A 12,145-nucleotide genomic window follows, 5' to 3' on the forward strand; every position below is an offset into this window, starting at 1 on the left:
AACTGCTGGATAGTATGAATATGAACCTTCATTCGTGCATTCATGACATGAAATTCAATTTTAAATCTATTATATATGTAAATGTGCATTTTAAAAATGTTACTTTGCCTGAAGAAAAAATCTTCAATTAGTGTGTTTTGCCAGTGATGATGTACATATGTGAAACTTGGACATTGAACGCCAAAATAATACACAAAGCACCCGAAAAAGTATGGAACGCTATATGCTCGACAAAACTATGAGAGATAGGAAGTAGAATACGTGTTTGAGAAGTATAACAAGGGTAGTGGATATAGTGGAGAGGGTGACGAAATTGAAATGGCAATGGGTGCGTCACGTAGCTAGATTAATGTACGAAAGGTAGACCAAATAAATGCTGGAAATAAGGAAGATGGGTAAAAGCGATTAGAAAAATGTGTAGGCTGAGATGGATGAGGGTTGTGCAAAACAGACGAATATAAGCGTGTTGAAGAGACCTTGAGCTAGTAGTGTATGTTGAATGGATTTAATGATGACGACGATAAAATTGTAAGAAGGTATCTGCTAAAAAAGTTTATAGACCACTGTCATATTGTGTATAATATGAATAAAAAGAAGATCACATACATATATACAAAGGTACAAGATCCAGAGTCGTGACGACACATCGTGCAATGTCACTGACTTTACGTATATGTACAACATACTTATATAAAGTACATAGTACATATATGTATATACACATGTATGTGAATATGTGCTTCGATAACCGTATAAACATTTACCTCCATACATATCGTGCTGTTACAAATCATAACCATAAAAATAATATTATTATTATCATAACCGTTTCATAGAAACCGACGAAGACGGTTACATTTATATGTAATGCGTATTTAAAATGTCAATAGCCGGTATGCACCCGTCTCCGTGTTAAAAATTAACGAATTCGTTAACCGGTTGCTTACCAAGCGAGCGTAACCGCAACTCGGTTACGGTTTTCAATCACTAAATAATTCAACAACCCTACTTAAAAGGCGAGTTTTACGTTGCGAAAAAATCTTATGACACGTTGGAAATGTTGAACATTTGATTGCGTTCTGTTTCAGAAGACTCCGATTCGGACCATTTCCAGAATGAAGATCAAGTGATGTGATTCGTATTAGGGATGAACACACCAACCGTTCTCAGCGACTGCAGCTCTCGCCATCGTCATGGAAGGAAAGGGTAAATTTATTTATTTTTTATCTTGTAAATGGAAATTTAGATTATGGTGATGAAAAAGAGATGGTTCGCTTGAAAAATAAAAACGCATGCGATCTTGCTATTGTTGAGTGTGGTATCTGATGGACATCGGTGTCGTTCTTCTTGCCGAGTTCAATATTAACATCAACCGTGTTCAACGCGAGCATCACGATTGTATTTGTATGTATGTATATATATATCGGGGAATAGTACTGATCAGGAACGTGGATCCGTGATGACCTCGGGTCATGTCATTTTTTTTTTTTTATGAATTTGTTCTGCAAACGGATGTGTAATTGGGTTGTTTTGAATGTGCGCGGTGGTAAACTGATATCGTGCTCGATGATTGTTGTTATGATTCGAAAATATAATTAAAATACTACAGTGTGTTATTTTATAGCGCAGGAAACGGTAGTCAATTGCTATATTTGAATGTATTGAATTAATTTATATTATGTGTATACGTTACAATTGAAGTGTATCTTCCAGTTGTAATATATTTTAACTAATTGGAATATATTCCATCTAACCTGGTACCAACTACCGTTATAGTTGAAGTGTATTTTCAGTTATAATATATTTTGACTTCTGGGAATATATTCCGTCTAACCGACGTAAGTTGATTCATATGGCGAATTACATTACAACTGGTCAAAATATATTAAAACTGAAAACACAGTTCATCTATAAGCTGGTACCGGGTTAGATGGAAAGCTTAGGTTTTCGTGAAAACTTCACTTGACTATTTTAAAGTGAGTTGGAAAGTCACATTTTCGTTTTGAACACATTCTTATCGTAATAGGATACTCATTACTATAATTCGTAATATCTAGCAAATATTAGCGCATTATTGAATTCTAAAGCATTCGAAACATCACAACCGTCAAAACTGTTATATTAAAACGGGCGCACATTGTTGAAAGTATATTTGCTCTTGTATAATTTAATTTTGAGATATAATTTACTAGTTGATTTGTATTCGAATATTAATTGCCTAAAACGGCAGTTGGAATATATGTACATATTACAACTAAAAGTACACTTCGACTGTAACATATTCATTTGCTTATGTTAACTTCAAATTCCATTTTCCCCTTATTATATGTATGTAAATTTGTTTTATTTTTTACTGTACATACATACTACATAGACATACATACATGAAAAATACAAATAGCAAATGTACGGTACAGATTTTCATTTTTATTTCTTCTATAAGATGTTAGTTTTACTCTACAATTATCTTACATGTAATAATTGTTATAAATTTTGCACAATTATGCCATTATTGTCTATTGTGATCTCGATATCTTAAGGTGCTATCTTCAAGTCCGTATAATGGTAACTAAATAAGCTATTATTTTATCTTAATGATACTTTTTATTTTGGATTTAATCTTATCGTTGAATATAAAATTTTACTACTGCTGTCATACGTGTGCTTAAATTAATTTCTGTCGGGTATTTCGGCGTGTTCGACTGTATTTACATTATTAATTACATACATGGCATGTTCTAATATATATATAAAAAAAAAATAAAACTGAGATAGAGATACGTATTATAATCAATCGGCGCAACGAATGCTCAAAATAAATTACGTGCGTACAAACAAACGCGCTAACAAATTGAAACGGTTCACATTGCAATAAAATTAATCGCGTTATCTACGACTACACACTAATTACACATATCTATAGATTGTAAAAATTCACATTTACTATTTTATTAGTATTTATAACAAGATGAATGACCGTGTGAGAAGTTCGGAAAAACTTCCTGATTTGTTTTCGTATAGAAAATGTAGTGACCCAATTTCACACAACGATAGCCATCTGCGAATTTGTTTTAGCGAGAAATTTTACATCGGTTATTAAGTGAAATCAGATTGGTTCGTTAAAATTTTAAATGTGTATTATATTCTTGTCTGATTGAAAGATCAACGTTAGTATAATGTAAACTACGCACGTTGAATTATTCATAGACGTACATATATAAGAAAGTGACAGATTTGTTGCAGTTGACCATATCAATATGAATCGTTACAATGTTGCTTGCATTTTTAACGTAGATTAATACGACGAGTGATTGAGAATGATTATAATATTTGTGTTGAGCTCGACTTAACTACTTCATCTAGGAAAACGTGGCAAAATTAATTAGATTTTATGATTAGCATCCTGCCGAATAGGAAGCGAACGCATTATGATAATAAAACAGTTTTATTATGCGTCTTGCCTGTTAATTAATTTTTTTTTGTTACTACACAGTATAATCAAAATGTTTTCTAAGGCTGATGTTGTGTATGTTATTTGTTGCAGGTCGTCTAAGAAGTCGTTAGTTGCGCTCTCTGATCACTTTGATGATCTCGAAAGCTTTAATGACAAAGATCCTGCTGGACCACGATCGACTTCATCTGTGAGTTTTTATTTTATTTTATTACTTTGTTAATGTATGTAATATAAGCTCTTGAATTATAAATAGGCTTATTTGTCTCGCATAATATTTTTCGTACAATCAATAGTACTTACATATAGGTATTTATGAACCTCTCATAAGTTTCACCGTCTACTTAATAAATTGACCGAACAAACTCTTTTTAGATTTTTTTCATCGTCTACTTAATAGATGGGAAAAATCGTTCATAAGCTTGTAAAAACATTCGGATACGAGATGGTGTTCAAAATCGAAAGCAGTGGAAGCAGTTCACGATCAATATGATCAAATACATAATATGTATGTACTTTCAGTTTTAAGCATCATAAAATACGATCATAATTTTGCTAAGACACATTCACTTGCGAAACCATTATACTTTCAAATCTACGATTATAAGTTTCTTGAATTTTTAAATCTTTGGAATCTCATACTTGATAAATTTAATAAGGCTAACACTGCACTTCAGCAGAAAGAACAGGATATTTATAGATCATCGTTATTAATTCAGGGGTTCGATAATGATTTTAGGGGTTTTCGAGAAAATAGTTTAGATGAAATTTTTGTAAAAGTTATTGAGCACTGCACTAAATTTAATTATTAAAAACATATATCAATAGAAATTAAATTAGGAAGTAATATAAATTTTAATAATAGAATAACAGACTTTGCTAACGCCAAATTCACGGAAAATTCATCTTTAGTTTTTTGTATCTGTAATAAATAATAGTTAAGTTGTTAATAATGTAATTGGTTACCAGTCAAAACAGTTATATGGTTTTAGATAAAGAAAAATTTATTTGACCCAAACATTTATAAAAATTAAAATAGATGATAAACAATCGACAAAGAAATAAAAACCACGAAATTTTAATTGTGTTTTAAGTTCACTGATTCCTTTTATAATATGATATTTATTGCGAAATTGTCAATGTGGGACATTTACAATATAAATAATAACCTGTTTTTTTTTTTGTTTAATTTAAATATTTCAATAAATATGTATTTTTTAAATGAAATGAATTCTATAAATCTAATGATTTATAGAATTTTTTTTTATACTTTTTTTGTTATGTCGTTTTGGGTCTGGTTTACATTAAAAGGACAAAGACAAATTACACTGAGCAACAAAAACAATTACCAGAGCGATAACAAATCAATCGTTATTAATTTTGACCCACTGAATTCGAATATGACAATAGTTTTTGTTGGCTCACTCTCGTTTAAGAGATATGAACGTTTAAAAAAATAGGCAATTTTAACAGATTTTTGGCTTTTGCAGTCTTTAATTCAAAATCAAATTATTGCCGAAAGTAAATATTGAAATCAATTTTGAAATGTTTTTTCGATTGATTGTGATTTTTTATTACTTCGAAATACTTGTAAATAATTATCTACCGAATTTATACTTTTTTTACACACATTTTTTCCGTAACATTATGAGCTAATTTCGTTAATAAGACTTGGTTTTCGATCTCAATATTTTATTTTTATTTTATCTGAACTTATTCATTTGAACAGCAAAGGATTTAAAATCACAATATGAAATTTTCTAGGCCGCTCTCTGCTCGAAAGTGAGCGTGAGTGAGTGAAATGGGGTGATGCGCTCTCTATTCTTCATCTCACTCTTGCACCATCCCATACAACATCATTTTTTAACTCAATTTAATATCATTTATCGCTCGAATTAGTACGTTACGATAAAAAAACAATAAACGATATAAATTGAAAATTGCATTGGAAAAACCAATGAATTCAATTGGAATTTTTCTTAGAATCTTATAAGAATAGTATAGGCATATAGAAACCATGGAAAAGTTCTTACAGTATTTCATACATTCGTTATATGTAATTAATACAGGTATTTCATACATTACGATTGAGTAGTGTGATAGTATGTATTTCATATATATTTAATAGATGGAATATAATAAATATTGAATTTCTCATTTATTTCTCGTTTCTTAGATGTGCGGCTTCCCTTATCGATGCGTATCATTTTGAAATTAGTATTCTGCACGAACTTCGCTCCAGATCGCGATCACACAGATGCCGCATTTTTACTTAAAAGGCTATGAAATTATAGTTATCAAATAGGTACGTCACGTAAAAACCGAATAAGATCACGTCGCAAACACGTTCGTTCAGCCGTCACACGTCGAACCGGAAGAGACATGTCGTACGTTCATCAAACAGTACTTACATACGTCTTCTCGACATATGAATTAATACACGACGAATGCGTGCTTTCAAAGATGGCACCGATAGAAGCTCACAGTGAACGTATATACATATATGTATATACAAATCCTAATTCGAAAAGCTATCGACGATGTGAAAGTTGTCGAATTCCCTTTTGGTTCGCCGTGAATAGATACATACATATGTAGTGGCTCGAGAGCGGTCACTCCATTTGGTTTTCTTGTGGCTTTGTTCGTTTTAATTTTTCTCGGAAAGCTTGAACTATAACAACGAGCTTGTTAAAAATCTTAAATTAATTACTACCTTTATGAGAAGTTTATCTTTATTTCATGTGTCCAATAAAAACCAAAGTGCACACACGTCTCTGCTAGAATAGTGACCAGTTTATGGTTTCCGAGGTTGTGCATAATGAAGTTTATATGTTACAGCTGAAGTGTATTTTCATTTGTAATATATTCCAATTGACGTTTTAGGTAATTAATATTCGAATACAATTCAACCAGTAAATTATATCTCTACAAGCGCGAATACACTTTCAACAATGTGCGCCAGTTGTGTTTTGACGAATGTTTTAAGATTCAATAATGCATTAATATTTGCTGGATATTACGAATAAAGGTAATGAGTACCGTATTACGATAACTCTAAGAATGTGTTAAAAAAAAATAAAAAATGTGACTTTCCAACTCAATTTACTAGTCGACTGATGTTGTCACGATAACCCAACCCCCATCTTACCTGGTACCAATTTATAGTTGAACTGTATTTTCAGTTGTTATATTTTGACTAGTTGGAATGTAATTCGCCATATGAATCAACTTACGTGGGTTAGACGGAATATATTTAACTAGTCAAAATATATTACATACAACTGGAAGATACACTTCAACTGTAACATACATATATAAAAATCATAAAGCACTTAGTTTCATTACAAACAGCCCCCTGTTTTATTTCAAACAGGGTAACCAATCTTTGGTCACTCTACATATATATTATACATACATATGTACTATATAAATATAAAACAGACGCATTCTCTGGCGTTTCGTTTTTATTAAAAGTTTAACTCTCGGTGAGTGTAGCGCGTGGGTCGATTTCTTTTCCTTTTTTTTTTCGTATTATTATTTTTTTTATTTTGTTACCGAATGCGAGGTGAAGTACCCACACGCCTCAGGGCCTCCTCGTGAGGTCTTTACTCGGCCCTTGATCCTCCCCTCCCTCCCCCGTCGTCATACGGCCAACCCAACTGGTGGTGTTGTCTACATATGCATAAACACCGTTAAAATATATTTGGGTATAACACACACTCAAATGTGTTCATTTACATACTGAATTGTTTTTAATGCGGTGCTAAAATGACCGTTTGGAAATTATTATTATTGAGAGTCCGTCTGTCGGTCTGTCGACATGAACCGCAATCGTGTATTCTTAAATGGTTGTAAACATTGTGTTGTATTGTTTTTTTACTTTATCTATGTACGTAGTAACAATAGATGAAGTTTTGTGATCATGCGAAAATTCGAACTCGAGATTTTGACTGATTCGAACTCAGAATCGATTACTGATCACGTTTTAATGATCTAGAAAAAATGTGTGTGTGTCTGTATGTGTGTCTGTGTGTGTGTCTGTGTGTGTGTCTGTGTGTGTGTCTGTGTGTGTCTGTGTGTGTGTCTGTGTACTTTTTTTTCTTTCCGTCCATACATTTTTACTGTACGTTTTGTATTGAAAAAATCACTAGTTGTATTCGTACTTGGCGTTGTTTAGTACTGTTATTATTTTAATGTCATTTTTACCTAGTATTTTAATAGTGTGATATGTTGTTTCATTCAACTTCCAATGTGACTTTGTTGATTGTTGTCATAGCTTAAATTCTTAAATGTAAATAAATTTTTGTGCTCTTTTTCCTGTTCTGCTGTACATTAACATTAGAATAATATAAAACTATGATTACTAACAAAATTAAATTAAAATTGTGAAATAGAAAATGATCAGTAGATCAGTAGCTATTAAAATAGATATAAAATGTATTGTGAACATAATTTATTAATAATTTAAAAATCAAATAGCTTAAATTCTTAGAGATTTCTTTAAAAAATAAATATTTTATTTTATTTTTACATACATATGTACATATGTACATCACTACCCTAAGATGATACATAAGGTTATATTATTTTTTGTACATACTAAGTACTAACAATTTTTCAAACATAACAGAACATAGAATAAAAATAAAAATATCAATGGCCAAATCAACGAATGTTTTGATACACTGCAAATTTGCAAGACATTCATTATGTAAATAGCTTTTTTTTTAAGATTCAACAAATTCGAGACGCTAATAGCTCGAGTTTGGGAGAAAATGAGGTGAAAGATATCGATTTATTGGATCCGTCACAACAATTATACTAAAAAAAATCGGAAAATCCTAACAGGAGACGGTCGATCTGTGTTTTAATAACGACAAGATCTCGCCAGCAACGTATTTGGCTGGGACTTGAACCTATGGCCTATCTGCTGGTATGCAATAGCTATTACCAGTGCACTACGCTGTGGTTGACATGTATATGTGTTAATAATGTGAAGCAAATATTCCCTACCCTTTATAAGACGGTTCAAGATTGAACATCTCAACAATACTTACATACATAGGTATGTATATCGTCAATCGTCAATATATATCTCAAATTTAAGTATATGGGCAGTTCTTGGACTTTTTTTTATGTATTACAACATGTTTCGTAATGTTTATTTTAACAATATGAGAAGAAAAAACACATTTTTTTTGTATTTTCGTGCGATGTGTTTTTGTTTTAAATTTAATTCTTCAATGGGTATATAATATGTGACAAATATTTTAAATTATATATCTGATTGTATAATCTTGACTTTGATAGCAATAAGTCGGTGATTCTAATGGAAAGCGAACGCAATTGTATGTATTTCTAGTACAGGCGGACCTCAACTTTCGCACATAATTGGTTCCTGAAAATGTGTGCGAAAGTTAAATGTTCGAAAGTAGAGGGATGTAAAAAAAAAAGCAAAAAATGTATGTATTAAATAAAAATTATTTATATACATTAAAAAGTAAAGTAAATACATAAAATAAAAAGCAAAAAAGTAAAAGCAGAAAAACACGATAAAATAAAAAATAAAAACAAAAGAAAAATAACACGTAAATAAAATACTCAAATCCTATTCTTAGTTTTACATTCTGCAAAAGAAAAATAGTAAAAAAAAAATCACAGCGAGGCCCAAATGGAAGAGAGTAGATTAAGATTCCACACATATATCATATTCAAATTAAGAGAATAATGATGAGCGCAGGCTGCCAGATACATATGTTAAAATAACATCCGATAATCTACACTCACTTAGGTGGAAAATATCGCATTCAGACACGGCAAATTATAATCTCGTAATGAACTTGTCAAGAGTTAGTTGAATATGACAAATTTTTTTTTCTTCATAGAGTGTTCTGTAACAGACAGTACTCTTATGAATAGCCCTACGTACTTAAGATATTCGTTCTCCATTGGGATCACAGTCTTCCATAATGTTCAAAAAATTTTCGAGATGCGTAAAAGCTTTGTTCATATTTTTTATAGTTAAGGTATTAATGATTTCTTCTGGTTCTTCTTCCTCACTTTCAATTTGTATATCATTCTCGTTCTCTTGTCGGTCCATTAGAAATTCATTGGTCATGGGTTCAGAATGAGATTCAATCATCTCATTAATATCTTCAATGTTAACATCTAGGTTAAGTTCGTTCATTAAGTGAACTATTTCAAGTGTGATAGTTTCTGGAGTTTCATCAAAATTTATATCACCCATCATTTGTGGGCATAGTTTTCTCTATGAACCTTTCATTGTTGACTCTTTTATTTCAGCCCACGCGTCTCCAATATTGTTTATTGCGTTCCATATGTTATAATTCCTCCAGAAATCTTTTAATGTGGGCCCACCTTCCATGTCAGTTGTCTTGATGGCCTGATTCATTATCGACCTCATATAATATCGTTTAAACGTAGCTATCACTGTTTGGTCCATGGGTTGTATGAGAGTCCTGTAGCATTATCTAAGATTAATAATATTTTAAATGGTAAATTATTAACTTCACAATATTGGTTTACTGCTGGTATGAAATGTGAAGTGAACCAATCTTTAAATATTAAAGCAGTAACCCAGGCTTTTTTATTTGATTTCCAAATGACTGGAAGCAATTTTTATCTTTCCCTTTCAATGCTCTAGGATTTTCTGCTTGATAAATTAACATTGGCATCAATTTTAAATCACCAGCTAAATTTCCACCAAAAAGCAATCGGTTTTTAGAAGGTTTATGACCAGGGGCAACTGATTCTTCCTTTGATAAGAATGTACGATTAGGCATCTTCTTCCAAAATAAACCAGTCTCATCTACATTGAATATTTGACTAGAGGAATATTCACCATCTTCAATAATTTTGGACAATGAGGAAATAAAGTCTTTTGCAGCATCTTCATCCGCATCAGCTGATTCTCCAGTGAATTTAATATTGTGTAAAGAATATCTTGTTTTAAAATTTGAAAACCAGCCGTGACTTGCATGAAACACCGTGTTAGAATCTTCTTTTAGTCTAGCCTTCCAATCCTTATGCAAACTAAGAGCTCTAGCTTGAATTATTGAAGTACTCAGAGGGATGTTTTTTGATTTTGGTCACTTATCCAATAAGACAAAGATTTCTCCATTTCATCCATCATTATGCCGTGCAGGATGTAACACTTTTCACAGTACGGGCTCGTTCATACGCATTTCATAGTGCAACAGGGAATGGAGGAGAGGGAAACAATTGCACGCAAACAAACATTTTTGTATTATCACCAAAAAAAAAAAACGATTTTTTAAAAATGTGCGAAATAGCGAATTGTGCGAAAGTCGAATGTGCGAAAGTTGAGGTCCGCCTGTAGTTATCATTGAATAATACGTGTGGGTTTCGTCTCTAACCGTGCGTTCAAGTCTCCGTATAATAAAGTGCAATGTGAAATATGTTATAATAAGCTGACGATATCTGGCGTAACATACGCCTTTTTGATATTTCTAAGCGATCTATTCTCAGAAATGGTTCTCTATTGTGGCATATGTATTTGATTTGTGCGAATTGCATGAGGGTACTCCTGTATTTATTATATTTTCGACGTGCATTGTTGGGAATTTTGACTTATCTACATATATATGTATATGAATGACACCATCATGTTCTATTATTCTGTAGTGTAATAAAATTATTAAATTTGTCCTTTAAAACGACGAATTTAAATATACCGTTTTTAGTGTTGGACATAAAAAATACTCGGCATTTAATCAGATTAACCACGTAAGAGTCGTTTGTAAAATTAATTCGCATAGCGTTTACCTACTACCGAACTGAAAACTGTTTGCAATGCTACTACTTAATCTGCGGAAGCATTAACTACGATAATCACATACAATTAGTGCGCGAATAATAATAATGGATAAAAAATATACTATCGCATTTTTTGCATAAATTCAGAATCGACTTCCTTTGCACGAAACGGCCGTTTGCTAAATTAGAGCTACCGATCGTTGTTTAAAATTAATATATACGATGAACATTGCATGTCGGTAGAAGTGAGGTCGAAAATTCGAATGCACTTGTCGGTCGTGTGGTGGCGGCAATGCTGTTGTGCCTGAGGTTTTGCCTCTGTTACCTATGTCGAATTGGGATGATGGTGTTTAGTGTCACGATGCTGTGATTCGTGCGTCTGCGAAACAAAAACTGAAACTATAGAAGGCGTATTAGAACGCGGTCAGGTGCGTTCATGTTGGTCGACTGTTGGGGCAAGGCTTTGTTCGGCCATCATCATACATTGTTCGCCGGCCAACAGCGATCGCCGAGGGCAAACCTCATGCACCTACTCATGGTTGACCCCACGGCTAGGTTGACCAACATTTATTTCCCATAATAAAAAATGAATAGTCCCATATTAGATAATATGTACACATTTACGTAAATTCTAAAACTTTTTCTATTGAATCTGCTGGAAAGCAGTGGAGCTTTCGTGATTTGATGGATATGTTAAGTCTTAAGTTTACATTTTGTTCGTTCATGAACATACTAGTTTGTTAATTCACAAACCAATCTGGCCAGTTATAGTGTACACAAAAAAAAACAAATTAATAAATGAACTAGTTTTTTCATGTACAAACTATTAGGCATAAGTGAAGTATTCTTAATCGTTTTTCCCATACTTAATGGACATATATTTACCCGGGGTTGCAA

General features: G+C 32.1%; 1 protein-coding gene across 1 annotated transcript in view; it reads left to right on the forward strand.

Annotated features, from left to right (window-relative positions):
• sprt (PDZ domain-containing protein sprite) overlaps positions 1–12,145 on the forward strand; it is a 68,948-nt gene that overhangs the window by 16,509 nt on the left and 40,294 nt on the right. Inside the window, exons 2-3 of the mRNA XM_077444975.1 lie at positions 1,089–1,206; positions 3,545–3,641. Coding sequence (XP_077301101.1) covers positions 1,148–1,206; positions 3,545–3,641 — 156 coding nt within the window. The 5' untranslated portion in view covers positions 1,089–1,147. The remainder of the gene's footprint in view (positions 1–1,088; positions 1,207–3,544; positions 3,642–12,145) is intronic.

Source organism: Arctopsyche grandis, chromosome 13 (genome assembly GCF_051622035.1).
Source record: "Arctopsyche grandis isolate Sample6627 chromosome 13, ASM5162203v2, whole genome shotgun sequence".
NCBI lineage: Eukaryota > Metazoa > Arthropoda > Insecta > Trichoptera > Hydropsychidae > Arctopsyche > Arctopsyche grandis.